This window comes from Colletotrichum spaethianum (assembly GCF_022836535.1).
Source record: "Colletotrichum spaethianum MAFF 239500 DNA, contig03, whole genome shotgun sequence".
Taxonomy (NCBI): Eukaryota; Fungi; Ascomycota; class Sordariomycetes; order Glomerellales; family Glomerellaceae; genus Colletotrichum; species Colletotrichum spaethianum.
Window position 1 is genome coordinate 1,058,298 of NW_026054773.1, and position 16,438 is coordinate 1,074,735.

Consider the following 16,438-nt stretch of genomic DNA (forward strand, 5'->3'; position numbering starts at 1 on the left):
GCGACAGCAACTCTAGGAAAAGACGTCAGCAACGACTCGCCTATTAGCAACGCTTCATCACTACCCGACACCCAAATCTCTGCAAGCAGTGTCTTGCACGAGACGGTACGTAACATACCCGAGGCCCCACATGTCACAAACCACGAAAAGAGGCTTGATGAGGCTCGTCCGTTACCAACGCCGTCTAAACGACGAAGAACTATATCGTCTCCTCAAGACGGGGACTATTTTTTCCCAGTCTCACCAGCAGGCTCGGGCGCATCTGGTGTCTCTCCTTGGTCCAACGCAACATTAACGACTGGTAGAGTCCGGTCAAGAGACGACGAGATCCCAATACGCAGTCCACAAGCAATACGCCAAGGAGGGGAACAGTTCTCTCCATCGGCGGATAGTTACCACACCACAACCCGAGACCACGAGCCTCTCGGAAGTATCCAGACCACTCAGCCAACCGATGGCATCCAAGAAGCCTGTCTCCTGCGATACTTCGTAGAAGAACTCTCTCCATGGGTTACGTGCCCCACAGATGGGTACAAGGAGTACATTGCTAACCGTATGTGTAGTTCGATCTCTGCGATGATGAGAGACACTTCCAGCTGGTTGTAGCCAGGCGCGCCCGCCAATGCCAGCCCCTTCGTCACGCCGTCTTCGCAGTAGCGGCGCGGCATCTCTGCCGGCATCCAAAATTCCGGCCGGAACCAGGAGGCGTCGTTGTGTACCTGAACCAGGTTTTGCCCGACTTGACACCGCAGAGTGCATTTGAGTATATGCTCCGCTGCATACCCGCCTTGCATGAAGTCTCTCGCACCCAAGACGAGGAATATCGCGAGAACCTGGCGGCGGCGGCCCTCATCCTTCGCCAGTTCGAGGAGATGGACCCGGAAGACGCCCAGAGCGCGGGCAGTTCGGACTCGGGAAACGGGAACGGCAATAACAATGTCAACTTTCTCGACATCACAAAGGCAATACTACGGGCGGCGCCGTCGCGATGGTCCGGGTTGCTGAGCGCCGTGTACTGGGTCGCCGTGAGGCAGGAAATATACTTCGCGTTGACGCTGGGACGATCACCGCAAATCACCGCCCAGCCGGATCAGGGGCGCGAGGCTTCTTTTGCGAATCAGCTCATCTGGTTCATGTCGGAGGTCGCCAAGTGGAAGATGGGAGAAAGGCTGGAATCGGAGTGGGGTAAGCTTTCCCTGGCCGGCAACGCACTGGATAGGCTTCCAGCTAACGTGGGCATAGAGAGGTTAAGAAGCCAAAAAGAAGGGCTGGCGTTGGAGTGCGCACGCCAATTCATACCCATAATGCAGCGACCAGCGAACCGGTCGCAGGGTGAGATCTTTCCTCTGATCTGGTACGCGTCCGACGTCGAGGTTACTGCTCTGCAACATTTCATCTTGGCCAAGATGATTCTCGTCGCCGAAGATCCCAGTTTGTGGTAAGCGTTCCCTTTCCTGATGTTTCTTCCTGCACAACAACCCATCCTCAGCTCTACGAGTTACTAGTATAGCTAAAGTGTGCTCACGTTTGCGCAGTCGTCAGGGATCTAACAGGCGAGCACAAAGAGATGCCGAACATCAAGTCCGGGCCATGATATTGGAGCTCTGTGGCCTAGCTCTGCATCACCCAAGGGCTGCGCCAAACCTAACAACTGCAGGTATGGGGATCATGTTGTATGGTGATTACTTTAACGATCCTTGGGAGGCTGCGGCCTTGATGGGAATTCTGGGAGACTGGAAGAACCATCATGCTTGGCCCGTCAGAAAGGGGTACCAAGCGCTGGGTATAACAGATGCCGATTAGTCAAAGGATAACCCGGAACTTTGTTCTAGAATAAGCCATCAGGCGGGTGTGCCTCGAAACATTTTGTAAAAGTTTCTGCACTCATGCCAAGGTCGCGCGGATGGTGAGAAAGGTTGTCAAAGTCGTGGAGCCCGATTGGTTGCCAGTTCGTCCCTTATATACCCATAAGTACCGTTTTGAGGATATCCACGTAAGGTTGCAAAATCGTTCCCGAGCCAGAAGTCCACGGCCGGACCGGAGAGTCAAATCGCCCCACTTGGGCCCGATTCCGGTACCGGGTGGTCATCCTGCGGGGCTCAACAGCACATGATCACCGCCCGGAGGCAAATGTCTAGAAGAGCACAAAGGCCGCCCGATTGGACTCTGTTCCGCTCTTTCATATCGGCCACAGCTCCGACAGGTCGAGTTGGGTAGCCCGGATGCACGCGCAACACCGGGAGAGCGGTGTGTTGCTCTACCAACGCCGTTACCACGGCCATCATGGTTTCGAGAACCTTGTATCGAAAGTCCTCGGCGCATCGGCAGATCGCGATGCCACTCTGGCCAACCACGCAGCTGACATGCAGGCTCGACAAAAGTCTCAGATGACGCTCACCCTCTCAGCTTAGCCACTCTCCAATTGGCCACAGCCATCACAGCTCCTCAACTCGACACACTCTGTCGCAGTCCCCGGTGCACAAGGGAACCGGCTCCCTCACATCGATAGAACTCGACCGGTGGGATGGAAACCCGACTGCCTGGCTGTTCGCACCAAGAGAATCCGGTGGTGGCACAGCATCCAGCTCCCCCCCGCCTCCCACCCAACCAACAAAACCTGGTTGCCGGGCAGCCGTGGCTGTGCTAAGTTCAGTTACCTAGTACCGGTAGCGTAGCTGACCCCCTTACGTTGGACGCGGTCGGCTTGGCCCGCCAGAGCCTCCAAACGCGACTTTCTTTCCCCCTTCCTTTTTTTTCTCCTCTTCTCCACTGAAACCACGAGAAAGGCACGCCGTCTCCACACAAAATCCTCCTCCGGCCTTGGACCACGCCATTACGGGGGATCGGGTACGACGCTAGACCCCGGCAGTCTCCCAATCAACGGCGCCGATATTAATAGGATCGCCGCCCGCGGGGGAGAGGGAGGGAGGGAGCGAGTCGCTGCAGGTTTTTTCAGGCATTGCTGGGCTTGCAGCTCGCTAGGGTGCTGGGCTCCCGCTGGGGCACTGCCGGGGGTGGCTTGCTTAGCCTTTTGCATTTTCGTTTGTTGTCACACGTCAGACTGGAGCCATCAGGATCTGGGAGGAGTTCCTTGGAGAGAGAGAAAGAGAGACGGCGTCGCTCGTGTTGAACACGGAAACAATGGAGTAACGAAAACCAAGGGACTGGCACCCCCGGTGGAAACTGGGAAGCAAGGAAAAGAAAAGAAGCTCTTGGGATTGTAAACAAAAACCCCATCGATCCCTCTGCTTCCATTCCCACTGTTCCCCCCGTCTGCTCTCCACGATTGGTCTCCTGCCTCATCTGTGACTGCCGTTCTCAACACCAAGATATCCTAGCCAACACAATCACGATACCAATCCTAACATCCTAATCCAAACCCCCCTCTGACCCGTAACAATGTCCTCCACCGCCCTCTCAGCAACGACCGGCACCGCCGCCTCGGCGATCCCCTCGTCGACCTCGGTCTGCACCTCCAGCCTCTACGACACCCCCAACCAGGACCGCGTGTGCGCGATGCCCTACGGCGGCAACCACACCGACATCATGTCCAACTGCTGCAAGGACGCCGACGTCGTCGCCTACTACGACAACTGCGGCCTCTACTGCCTCGCCCTCGACCAGTCCATCAAGGACCTCCAGGACTGCCTCTTCGAGCAGGGCGCCGGCTACACCGACGTCTTCTGCCGCGACAACGGCAACGTCAACGCCAGCGCCACCGCCACCGGTAACTCCCAGCCCCCCGCGTCCGCGCAAGCGAGTGTCGTCGCCTCCGGCGGTGCCGGCAGCGGTGACGACGACAACGGCAACACGGCCAGCGGCAGCGGGAGCAGCGCCAGCTCGACCTCGTCGCCCAATGCTGCCGCGGGCGGTCTGCACCCCCCCGCCGGCGTGAGCACCCTGGGCCTGACCATCGGCGCGCTCCTCCTGTCCGCCGCCACATTTGGTGCTCTCCAGATTTAATGCGCTGCGGTTCCGAGGCACGGAAGCAAGGAACAGACATGTCCAGGCTACCAGCGCCCAAACACGATGCAACGGCCGATAGACATAACGAATTCAATTCGCAACGCCCCTCCCACCCACATCAATCGCCAAAACAACACAACACTCGGTATTCATGACACGGTCTAAAGGTAGCTTGTGAAGCGGAGCAGTAGCAGGACGAGAAAAGGAGCAAGAGATATCCATTCTGTATTGAAAGCGGAAACTGTATTTAAGCATATGGCAATGAAGGCATAGTGAGATAGCTACATATTAATTATCACGTCGACTCAATCGGCAGTACTGCAACTCTTACTACGTTCCACACAGCCAACCCTCGTGAGTGTATAAGCTGATTGACGCACCTGATACAGCAGTCCAAGTCTCAGTATAACTTCCAGCTTGCGCGCAAGAGAATGGGTTGTTTCTACCAAATTGACCCATCACTTCCCTTGATCTAGACACCATGGCTAATCACTGTGTTCAACGCCGACAATGCGGCCTACTCGGAAGATCAGGCAACATGGGCCTTGCCAGTCGGGTGTCACTGGCAGTGGGGCCAACCACGTTTGCTGCCAAGTGCACCGGAGTTTCATTGAGAAGAAACCAACAAAGATGAACGGCCAAAGCCATGTTTGATTACACTATCTAAACTCGGGCGATATTCATGCGTGGGCCTATCTCCTTAAAACCTTCAACGCCAGTGTTGACAACACCCAGCATCAATCATCATAACTCATACATCATGGCAAAGGTCGTGATAACATGAGCACCCTCCTCTAATCATCACGCCTTTCCGACCACATAGTCATCATGCAAACCTGCTTCGTCGCCACATTTGGCACCATCGAACTTTACGACCGCACGTCGACCTATGATGCTACTCCGCTTCAAGCTCCGACCCGCCATATCCCGCTTCTGGGAACCATAACCGCTGAGTCCATCTGTCGGGATGACAGGGCCTGGTCCCATCACCGGCGCACCTTCCTTACCGGCGTCGGGAACGCCGGAATCACCTGGAGCAGCAGATCCATTGCTGCCAGACGCCCCGGAGTTCCTTACTCCTACACTGCTGCCATATCCACCATCAGGGCTTCCCTTGGGAAGAGCGTTGATGATGCTCTCAATCAAGGATGCCAAGTCGATTTGCTGCTGCGGCGGTGGGTTGGGCGATGGTGGAGGCGTAAGGGTAGTGTGTGGGTTTCCCGCGGGGGGCGCGGATGGCTGACTTTGGGGGGGTGTTTGAAGAGGCGTCCCCGAGGGAGCAGGCGGCCCAGCTGGGGAAGGGTGTGGTGGTGAATCTGAGCCAGCTGTGCTTCCAGAGCCACCTGAGCCGCCAGAGCCATTGCCAGCACTATTGTCGGCGCCGTTGCCAGAATCATCATCGGACGGCACGTTTAGAGCTTGACCACTAGCACTGTAGACGGTGACAGCCCAGTCACCTCCACAAATATCGGTGGAACGTCCATCGCAAACCTCATTACACTGCTCCTCGGGGATTCGTTCGGCAAGCTGGAATGCATTGCCACACCAGCACTCTTTGCCGTATTCCGTGCCGGCAAGTCTGAATCCTCTCGAAGCACAATGTGTGATGCACTTTTCATTGGACATGCTTCCAGCGAAGTAATTGGATGGGTCGCAGTCTAGGGTCCGAATGGGAGAGTCTTTGAAACAACCAAGATGCGTCCAGCCAGATACTTCGGGAGCAGCTTTGGGGCCGGCGTTACCGGGTGCTCCGCTGCCGGACCCGGCGTTCGGGTCTCCCGAGCCTGAGCCTCCGTTGTCTCCAGGTGCGGGAGTTGAGGGGTTAGGGCTAGCGCTACCGGGTGCTCCATTGCCGTTTGTTGCTCCTGGGGCCGTGCCGGGGCTTGTACCTGAGCCGTTACTGGGATTTCCGGTAACAGGGCCTGCTGGAGAGTTTCCGTAGCCAGATAAAGGTTTGCCAGAACCGGGGCTCCCCTGCCCGTTACCTGGACCGTTTCCTGCTCCTGCGCCATTGTTGGAGTCAGTAGGCGAGCCGTTGCCCAAACCATTCCCGGAGCCAGAGCCAGCATTGTCCGTAGGCTGGCCACCACCTACTGTCGTACAAGGGGTTGATGCGGTATTGCTAGAGCCTCCGTTGTTGCCAACAACACTGCTGGAACCGTTTCCAGAAGGGCTATTGCTGGGTTCTCCGTTATCATTTCCGCTGCCATTACCACCAAGACCACCATTACTAGCCACACTAGGTTGGGGGACGACAAAAGCTGTGACAGTTGTGATAATGACGACTGGCAGGTTGTTGGCGGCTGCAGGTGCCATGGCATTGCCATCAGGAGCACAGTACCATCCACCTTTGCAGTGGTAGCAAGGCCAACCCATGCCGCAAGGAGCCGGTTGCATTGGTGTTTCCTGAGGGGGCAAAACCAACCATTCAGACACTCCGAGCATGAGTAACCTCGACCTGGGCACGGGCAAGAGCCTAAGGGAGGTTTCGCAGGAGGTCCCGGACATGCTGGGCATTGAACGACAGGAGGACAATCAGAGATGGGGATGACCGGCGTGCCTGGTTGGACACTGTCGCCAGGAGAAGAGTCTTGTCCGTCATCGATGCCGGAGATTGAACCACCGGACGGAGTCAGAGAAGGGCTCGGGCTGCTTATAATGTTCGAGGGCGCAGGGTTAGGCTGCGAGGCTGGTGGTCCGCCGTTTGGCTGGCTGGCTGGCTGAGTAGCACTGGCAGGCGGACGAACAACTAGAAAGAAACATTAGTTAAGAGAAGACCCGGCAGATGACTCCGACGTACCTGTGGACGAGCGCGATACAGCGTTCGAATCCTGGGTAGGTGGTTGCGGCTGGCCTGCCGAGTTGGGGGTTTGGGACTGTACACTATTGCCCTGGTTTCCAGACCCGGGTTGGGTTGGAGGTGTGTTGCCAGGAGGACTGGTGCTCATGCCACTGGTGTGAGGTGCAGCAGCCGATGAGGACTTCGGATTATTTCCCAGTGGATCTCCAGAGGCGACGAATGTGGTAGCTTGAGAAGACACAAGAACGTTGGCTGTGGCGCCAACTGCGGAGGGGAGAGAAGATGTGGTTGCACTGGGGAGCACACGGGAGCTGATTGAACCGACTGTTGCGGACTGAACTGGAGCGGCTGCCGGGCTTGAGGCTGGCAATGCCAGTGTCTGGAAGGATCCAGCGGGACCAGCGTTTGAACAAGTTGTATAAATGAATGTAGGGGTTCCGTTGGCGAATTCAACCATTGTGCATGGAAATTTCATAGCCGAGGCCGAAGACATCGAAGCCTGACTAAGAGCGTCTCCGCCGGTAGAAGTTGGAGCAGCATTTTCACTGACTGCATTGGAAAGCGAGTTGATAAGGCTGGGCACAGCGCCACTTGAGTCGGCAGGTAGTTGAGGTGCATTGAGCCCACCGACGTTGACCGAAGGCGTTGATGAGAGCAAGATAGCTGAGACTGAACCCAAGACGCCGTTCAAGTTTGACAGAAGTAACGAGCTGAGGAGGCCGTTGGAGACGGACAAGACAGAAGGTGGAATCCCGGGAGCAGCGGTGATGATGCCGGCGGCCGCTGACAGACCATTGGCTGTAGGAAGACTGTTGATGGCAGGAAGTCCGTTGCCGACAGCTGCAGTAACGTGCGAGACGGGAACACCTCCGCCAACTGCTTGTGTGAGAGGATTGAGAACGCCAGTTACGCCAGAGAGAGGAATAAGGGAACCAACGTTGCCTCCAACGCCAACAATGGTGTTGGCGAGACTTTGAACCGGAACCATCAGTCCACCGTTGGCTGTAGACTGCCCCGCTTGACCATTAGGGAGAGCAGTCGGAAGGATAAGAGGACCGTTAGGCTCGAACAGCGAGGGCACAGCATTGAGGAGAGTGCTTGATACTTGACCGGCGTTGACAGCAGATGCAACTGAAGAAGCGACGCCTCCAACGGCTGCCGTCAAAGGGGCGATGACTCCGGGACTGATCTGAACAATACCGCCGAGAGGACCTTGTGGTCGATTATTGAGAGCAGCTGGAGCAGCTGCAGGTAAAGGAGTGGTGATGGCGGGTTGGGCAAGGTTGGTAGGTGAGGCGGATTGACCGCCACCGAAGATACCCCAAGGAAGACCCCATGGGGCGCCTTGAAGCTGTCTGACTTCGACGATGGCGTCCCTCGTGGCCAGGTTGTCCGCGCCGTTACTTCTGCGGATCTGGGGCGGCTCTTGGGAAACAGCGAATGCCGTGAAGAAGATCAGAACGATGAGGCCTTTGCCGAAGACCATCTGGTTCTGCCATTGCGAGAGTCTCGAAAGACCGGCGAGCCGCATGATGGAGAACTGCTGCTTCAACAGCACGAAAATAGAATGAGTGGAATGACTTGATGCGTTTCGTCGAGCACTGCCAGAGAGGGAATGAAGGTTCCAAAACTTGAGGTCCAAGAAAACGAGCCAAAACTGAAGTGAAAGTGGGATGTTGGTGAGGAGGTTGAGATGCGTGTAGAAAAGAAGACGAGGTCGAGATTGGGAGGGGAGAGACGGAGGTAAATATGGCTCGACATGATGGCCATGTTACGCTGCTTCCATGAAGGGGGCACGATAAGAAGGAAGGAGGCGATGCATACAGCTGTACTGAGGTTTCCGCGAATGTTGATTGGGAGGGCAGGATGAAGTTGTTCTCCTTCCAAGTCATTCATGGCAGGAAAGGACGTCACCTTTTGACGCAGGAGCAGATGTCCTCTTGCCATCTTCCGGGGTCCAGCCATTGTCCCTTGAGCTTCCCTGCGTGTTGCTTCTCGGCCTTACTTCATTTGTGACCATTGCCCGCCTGTTCGAGTCAAACGAGAAATATTGCCTCAAGGGCTCTTTCTGACTACTAATGAGGAAGGGAGGCATGCAGGCATCATTTATCTTGGGTGCTTGGTGGCCAGAGGCATAATGAGCAGCTCAATTACGCCCCCAATAGATTCAGTTCAGCTGCACCAATCCGCCTATTCGTTCCTCGCTTTTCTATCGACAATAGCAACTCATTCCTCCTCAGAAAAGCCAGGGATCGCTAGGGCGAGGCATCGAGCTGTCCTTCCTCGTCCGTGCGAGCAGGCGGATGACGAAGAGTACTGCAAACATACTCAAGAGCTATCGTCCTGGGTCCTTTGTTGGCACTTCGCCCAATTAAGTCATATATCAATAGGTATCTCGAAAAAGTCTATACCTGAGGGTCGTCAAAATCGAGGCCCTACCTCCTGCTGGCCGTGTCGTAATGCCGGGCTAAACTATCATGGTAAACTCCTTGCATCCCCGGTCTGTCGTCAGACAAGCTCTAAATGGCATCGCGCGTCTATGCCTTGTCCTCCTCTTTGCCCCAGCGCTGCGTCTCGTCGCCGCCCTTCCACTCCTTCTCGACGTAGCCGAGCTGGCTCTTGACCTTGTTCACCGTCTCCTTGTCGCCCGTGTTCTTGCCAATGTTGTCGCTGAAGTCTGATTAGCGTGGCCTCCAACCACCGTGGGGGGGATCGCAACTCACCTGATCTTGATCGCCGGTCGGCCGTCGGCGGAGCTCAGCTTGATGACAATGTTCAACGGTACCGACTTGGTGCCCGTCTTGAGATGCACAAAGTCGTTTGTCAAAAACGTGCCCACGCCAAACGTCGGCGTGAAGCCCGCCGCCTCCGAGAGGGCCTTGTACTCCAAACACTTTTCGATGTTCAGCGAGTCGGAAAACACCAGCGTCTTCTTGTCCTTGATCCCCTGGCTGTCGTAGTACTGGCGCAGCATCTTGACGTAGTCGGCCGGGTCGCCCGAGTCCTGGCGCACGCCCTGGAAGAGCTCGGCGTACGTCAGCATCCTGCTGCCGTCCGCCGTCTTGAACTTGCTCTCGTCGCCGTCGATGGGGTGCACCGGCTGGCTGAACGCCCTGAGGAACTCCTGCGTGCCAAACGTGTCCGTCAGCGCGATGCCGAGCTTGCCGCCGAAGCAGCCGACCCAGTAGCGCAGCGCCAGCTCCGTCGCGGCCTTGTAGTCGTTGTGGATCGCCGCGATGCCCATGAACCACTCGTGTGCGACGGTACCCACGGGCGGGATGCCGAAGCGCATGGCCAGGTGCACGTTGCTCGTCCCCGTGAGCTTGCCCTTGAAGCCCTTCTTCTCCGCCTCCTTGCTGGCCTGGACCAGCCCGCGGAAGACGAGAGCTTGTGTGTGGTAGTCGCGCCGGCGGCGGGTGCCGAACTCGGAAAAGGTGCAGCCGGCCTCAAGGAGGCGCATGCCCTTGCCGAAGGCCTGCTCCTCCTGGCCCTCGTAGCTCCAGTCCGTGTCCATGAAGCGGAAGTAGGCCTCGGAGGTCAGGGCGAGCAGCGGGATCTCGTAGAGGATGGTGTCGAGCCAGGCGCCCTTGATCTCGACGTGCAGCTCGCCAATGTCCGAGTCGGCGCCCGTGTCGTCGCCGACGGGGTGGAAGGTCGCGACGGCCTGCTCGCGCGGGCGCAGGCGGAAGTCCTTGAGGAAGCGGACATACTCGTCGGTCAGGTAGTCGCAGTGCGTCTTGAGGAAGCGGTACTCTTCGTCCGAGAGGGAGATGTTGCCGAGCTCTGTTTTGCACGGCGTGAGTCAGTCGTGAGGGTGATTCTCGCGAGGCCTGCCATGGCGGGGTTGGAGGGGTTGGAGGGGTAGTGTTTTTTTCTCACTTTGGATCTGGTCCTGCAGCCAGTTGAAGCCGGCCCTCGACAGCTTCTTCTCGGGCGTACGGTTCGTGAAGGCATAGGTGACGGGGACGTCCTTGAAATATTTGAGGACGGCGCATTGCATCGTCAGCTTGTAGAGGTCGGTATCCAGGAAGGATATGACGCCCTCGGGGAACGGCGACGAGCTGTTGAAATCCATGGTCGCTGGTTTGTCCTTTTTTTCTTTGCCTTTCTTTTAGTGGCTTGGCTGCGCAACAAAGTCGATGTCGGTCGCCGGTGCAATGTGACGCGGGTGCGAATTATATGTATGGTGCAGAGTGATCGGCGAAAAGACTCTGCAGGCGAGGTCGGAATGCGCGTGTCACGGCGGCACGATCGTGACAAAGCTCGGGGGAGGGGGGACGGGAGCGAAGGGAAGTGGAGGGGTTGAAGGAGGGAGGATGACGAATCGGCGGGACTCTGCAGCAGCGTTACGACACTCTTAAAACCTGCAAGCTCGGGTTGCTAGGTAGGTTGCCTTTGTCGTACGTTACAACTGATTGATAAGACACTGGCAGATAGTTGGCAGGGATCAGTTGCGGGAGTTTCAACGCCATGGGTTTTGTTTTAGTTGTCGCAGTTGAGATTCAAACACGACAGTAAGTGGGATCGGGCGGGCCGGAGTGGGCCATGGATCCCATGAACACCATCAGAGCGAGTGTATCGTCAACTTAAAAAAGTTGGCAGAGGCCAAAAGGGTTCGCAACCGTTCTCCAGAATTGGCCCGGAAAATTTCCAAGCAGAAGAGACGACTCTTTGGATCCAAAAGGCGATCCACGGAGATGGCCGCATCAGGATGACGGGTTCGGCGCTTTCCACAACACCAAGTCAGCAAGCATTCCAGCGGCTTGCAACCAGCACGTTAGCCGCTGCAGAAGGGCAAGAAGGGGTCCATCCGTTGTGGCAGCCAATGACGCTCTAGTAACACTTTTGGAGCTCTCTGGCGTTGCGGAACCGCAGTGGCTGATGATCTTGTTGGACTTATGTAAGCAGACATGACACAGGCAAACGCGTGAAGCAGGACAGGGAGGAAAGCGAGCTCAAGTTGACGGCGACTTTATGTAGTTAGAGCAAGAAAAAAGAAAATCTCTGAAAAATGGAAACTAACTCTCAAGACAAAGACAAAGAGCATAACTCTCTGAGGCCAACCAAGGTAGAGAGCAGCAAACTCCTTCATCGTCACTAAGGAATTATCCTCTTGGCACTCTCTCTCTCTCGTCCTCTCGTCCTCTCAGATGCCTCCCGCTGGCGGGGTGGAGGGGCATCTGTGCGCACAGACCACACCTTAATTTTTTTCATCCCCCGACCGCCGACAAAACTTTTTGGCAGCCGCGAATTTTTTGGCAGAGCGCGAGAGAGACGAGAGAAGAGAAACAAGCTGCAACCGCCAAACCTCGCCAGCCTCACCACCCTCCCACGCCGACGACCTCGTCCTCGCCGCGCCTCTGCTTGCATTGACTTGGAAGCGATTCCCTCACCGCACCCAATTGACCACACAAAGTAGCGACCGTTCGGCCTCGAGGCCACCACACACAACCCCCTTCGCCATGGATCTCCATCGCTGCCGCTTCGTCCCCTACCCGCCCTCCGCCATCAACGCCCTCGCCTTCTCCCACCCGTCCGCCCGCTCCAAGAACCAGGCCGCCCTCTCGCGCCTCGCCGTCGGCCGCGCCAATGGCGACATTGAGATCTGGAACCCGCTCGCCGGCGCCTGGCACCAGGAGACCGTCCTGCGCTCCGGCGCAGACCGCTCCGTCGACGGACTCGTCTGGGTGAACGAGCCCGACGAGGACGCCATTCCCGGCCGCTCGCGCCTCTTCAGCATCGGCTACACCTCCGCCGTCACCGAATGGGACCTCTCGACCGGCCGCCCCCTGCGCCACGCCAGCGGCCAGCACGGCGACATCTGGTGCCTGGCCGCCCAGCCGCCCGCCTCGCCCAACGACCCCGTCACGCGTCTCGTCGCCGGCACCATCGACGGCATGCTCGCCCTCTACTCCGTCGAGGACAACGACCTCCGCTTCCAGCGCCTGCTCGTCAAGTCCCCGACCAAGAAGGCCCAGATGGTCAGCATCGCCTTCCAGTCCCGCCACGTCGTCGTTGTGGGCTGCTCCGACTCGACCCTCCGCGCCTACGACATGCGCAACGGCTCCATGCTGCGGAAGATGGCTCTCGGTGCCGACCTGGCCGGAGGCGCCAAGGATATCATTGTGTGGAGCGTCAAGGTCCTGCCTTCCGGCGACATCGTCTCGGCCGACTCGACCGGCCAGGTCTGCATTTGGGACGGCAAGACGTACACGCAGATGCAGCGCATCCAGAGCCACAGGCAGGACGTTCTCAGTCTCGCGACGAGCGCTGACGGATCGGCCATCCTAAGCGGCGGCATGGACCGTCGCACGGTTCTCTACAAGAAGACCTCTGGCTCCGGCGCCAGATGGGGCAAGGTCTGGAGCAGGAAATACCACGACCACGACGTCAAGGCCATGGCCTCTTTCGAGAGCAGCAAGATGAGCGTTGTCGTTTCAGGAGGTAAGCATTCTGTTTATTTACGCAAGCGATTCACCAGCTAACCAAGCATCCAGGCCCCGACGCCTCCCCCGTCGTCCTGCCCCTGAAGGAGCTTGGCCGCGAGAACCACAGAACCCTCTCCAGCCTTCCCCAGTCGCCGCCTCTGGCCAGCGCCCCGTCAGCGAGAATGGTCGTAGGATGGTGGGACAGAGAGATCCACATCTGGAAGCTGCAGAGCTCGTTTGACGGGCTCTACAACGGCAACGGCGTCGACGTGGACGCCAACCTCGAGAAGAACCGCAAGCTGCTCAAGACCATCCTCGTCAAGGGTGAGTCCAACATCACGTCGGCCGCCATCACCCAGGACGGCTCGTTCCTCGTCGCCGCCACCGGCACCGACGTCAAGGCCTTCCACCTCCAGCACCAGAACCCCACCAAGCCCTCGGACGTGAAGCTCGCCTCCGTCTCCGTCCCCAAGCCCCTCGCCTCCAACGGCGCCAGCAAGATCATCCTGTCCCCCGACGGCAGCTGGATGGCCGCCGTGCAGGAAGGTTCCAAGGTCCTCGTCGCCAAGATCACCCGCGACGACGACAACACCGTCACCATCCAGAAGCCCCGCGTCGTCAACCGCCTCCGCCGCAACATCCCCAAGCACCAGGCCCTGGGCGGCCTCGGCAACTACGAGAGGAGCATCACCCAGCTGGCCTTCTCTCCCGATGGCCGCATGCTCGCGGCTACGGACCTGGCTGGCTACATCGATACGTGGGTCCTGCAAACCGCGCAGGACGGCGCCGCAGAGGACAACGCCGACGCCGCGTCAGACTCTGACAGCGACGAGTCAAGCGAGGAGGACAACGCCGCCGCCTCTGCAGACGAGCGCTGGGTTCGCAACCCCCGCGCGTCCCTCCTGCCCAAACTCCCGGCGCCACCCGTCGTGCTTTCCTTCTCGGACGAGACGACTACCACCGACGGCGCCGCGACGACAGAGTACACCCTCGTGGCCGTCACGACGTCATGGCACATACTCGCCTTCCACCCCGTCGCCGGCTCTCTCACCTCCTGGTCCCGCCGCAACCCAGTCTCGAGGCTGCCCGCGACCATCCGCGACACCCGCGACCTGGCCAAGGGCCTGCTCTGGCAGGGCCCGCGCGTGTGGATCTACGGCGTCTCGTTCCTCTTCATGCTCGACCTCTCCCAGGACCTCGCCGTCCCCACGGGCGCGACGGACCCAGAAACCGCCCTCGTCCAGCACCAGGCCGGCACGAAGCGCAAGCGCAGGGGCCCCGAGAGCGGCGCCGGCGCCCGCATGGGCATCGGCGCCATCGTTCCGCACCAGGTCGACCGCTTCGTCGGCTCCAAGGCCTCCAAGGAGTGGCAGGACGACATTGAAAAGAAGCTCGCCCAGGACGAGGACGCCATGGACGTCGACGGCGGCGGCGACGACTCGGACGGCGACGACGACGGCAGCGAGAGCGAGGGCGGCGAGCTCGCGGCGCTCCGCAACCGGAACCAGGAGACCCAGACTGAGGAGGGCGCCGAGGGCAAGACGCGGTGGTGGTACACCTACAAGTACCGCCCCATCCTGGGCATAGCGCCCCTTTCCTCCGGCCCTGCCGCCGCCGCCGACGGCGCGGAAGCCGACACCAGCAGCAGCAGCAAGACCCCCTCGCTCGAGGCTGTTCTCGTCGAGCGACCGATCTGGGAGGTGGACCTTCCCGAACGGTACTTTGGCGCCAATGAATGGGAGAGGTAGAGAGGGGTCCTTGTGCCCACCCCACCGGAAGACGGCGAAGAGGAGGAGCGAGAGAGTCAGGCGACGAAGATGGACCGCAGCGAGCGAGGAACCAAAGCCGCTCATCGTCATATGACCCAGGCAGGTCGAGTCCTTCTCTCATCTCCCCAATCTCATCGGGGATCCCGGCTAGCCCACCCAACTATCTCGGCTCTTCTCGGTGCTACTGCTCCTTCTCATTGTCCCGTCTTACTCGCGGTCGACCAAGGGAGGAGGAGGTTGTGGGACGTGGGATACGACAGGAGGGGATTATCAAATGTACATTTTCATCTTTTGCATACACCATCTACGGTCTCGGCCTCGTGCCCCGTCTTACACGGCGGGGGCAATACAGAGCTGAACGGGCCAGCACAAATATCACGTCGTCAAACACTTGTTGGTCGTCCCGCTGGGGTAGGAGACGCCGCCATGGAGAGAGAGGAAGCGAGAGGGGGAGCGAGCAGAGGGCCAGAGGGCTTCTAGGTAGAGAGGACGCCGCAGGCCGCGCACGCGCACGTTTTGGCGGCCCAGTGGAGGACGTGGCATGAGCTCTTTTTCTTTTTCTCCATCAATTTTGTTGCGAGCTCGTGTCAGCAGACGTGCTCGCATGTAGGTCTAGAACCCTGCGGCCGGGTATTTTCTCTCATTGTTAGAACAAAAAGGGCCGGAATAGAAAAAGTTGGTTTTGGTATTCAAGTAAAATGGCATCTCGGTTCCGAGTAGCAGGCAGTGGACGGGCACAAAGGAAGTGATTGTATCGGCAACGACACCGCCAGTGAGACATCGCGCACACCATTGAGAGACGACGAGGCCCGCCTCCGGGCCGCCTTGACCTGTCAGGGTGAGGACGAAAATCTGGCCAGGCCTAGCAGCTGGCGTAGCACCTCTCCAATCAGGTCCTCCTGTCCATCGATAGGGGGACCCAAGTGCGAGAAAAGCTTGTCCAACGTTACTCTGTACACGGAACGCGACGGCAGAGATTCGTCCGCCTCGTCAAAGGACGAGCCCCCCCCCCCCCCCGTCCCATGACATCGAGGGTAGCAACGCGTCGACAGAGATGGGACCCCGACATTGTTCGTCTTGTTCTCGGTGAGTTGCACGCACACACTTGTAGACACCCCCGCCCCCACCGCGCGTCATTGGCGAGCTTACAGCATCGAGTATGGGACCTTTTGAGGAGGTTTAGGCCGGCGAGGCATGTAGCTGGATGGTCTCCGGTAGAGTATAGCGCGTGAAATAGACAGCCGGCACCAACGCCCGCTTCCCTCTATCAGTCCACGTCCATAAACCCAATCCGGAGCCCATGAGGCTGGGATCCCATAGCAACATGCCCCTTTGAGACCAGGCCAGAGTACGGGCTACTATAGTACGTAGACAACCATACATGTAGGTATGTCTATATACACCGCCCACATAACGCGTACAACCGACACCGGACGAGCTTACGAGTTTAAGCTTCAACCTCACGCCGTGGAAAG

General features: G+C 58.4%; 5 protein-coding genes across 5 annotated transcripts; 3 read left to right on the forward strand and 2 right to left on the reverse strand.

Moving 5' to 3' along the window:
• Positions 1-506: 506 nt before the first annotated feature.
• ColSpa_01785 (uncharacterized protein) lies at positions 507-1,442 on the forward strand (the record flags this gene model as incomplete). The annotated part of the gene is made up of 2 exons (XM_049267997.1): positions 507-539; positions 564-1,442. 2 exons carry the CDS (start codon positions 507-509, stop codon positions 1,440-1,442), a joined length of 912 nt encoding a protein of 303 aa, XP_049123954.1.
• Positions 1,443-3,399: 1,957 nt separating this feature from the next.
• On the forward strand, positions 3,400-3,963 carry ColSpa_01786 (uncharacterized protein; the record flags this gene model as incomplete). The annotated part of the gene is made up of 1 exon (XM_049267998.1): positions 3,400-3,963. One exon carries the CDS (start codon positions 3,400-3,402, stop codon positions 3,961-3,963), a length of 564 nt encoding a protein of 187 aa, XP_049123955.1.
• Positions 3,964-4,767: 804 nt separating this feature from the next.
• Positions 4,768-6,282, reverse strand: ColSpa_01787 (uncharacterized protein; the record flags this gene model as incomplete). Its single annotated transcript, XM_049267999.1, has 1 exon — positions 4,768-6,282. One exon carries the CDS (start codon positions 6,280-6,282, stop codon positions 4,768-4,770), a length of 1,515 nt encoding a protein of 504 aa, XP_049123956.1.
• A 3,021-nt stretch (positions 6,283-9,303) lies between these two features.
• Positions 9,304-10,841, reverse strand: ColSpa_01788 (nicotinate phosphoribosyltransferase; the record flags this gene model as incomplete). Its single annotated transcript, XM_049268000.1, has 3 exons — positions 9,304-9,436; positions 9,490-10,549; positions 10,646-10,841. The coding sequence occupies 3 exons, from the start codon at positions 10,839-10,841 to the stop codon at positions 9,304-9,306; spliced, it is 1,389 nt and encodes a 462-aa protein (XP_049123957.1).
• Positions 10,842-12,228: 1,387 nt separating this feature from the next.
• On the forward strand, positions 12,229-14,942 carry ColSpa_01789 (U3 small nucleolar RNA-associated protein 5; the record flags this gene model as incomplete). Its single annotated transcript, XM_049268001.1, has 2 exons — positions 12,229-13,210; positions 13,264-14,942. 2 exons carry the CDS (start codon positions 12,229-12,231, stop codon positions 14,940-14,942), a joined length of 2,661 nt encoding a protein of 886 aa, XP_049123958.1.
• Positions 14,943-16,438: the final 1,496 nt, after the last annotated feature.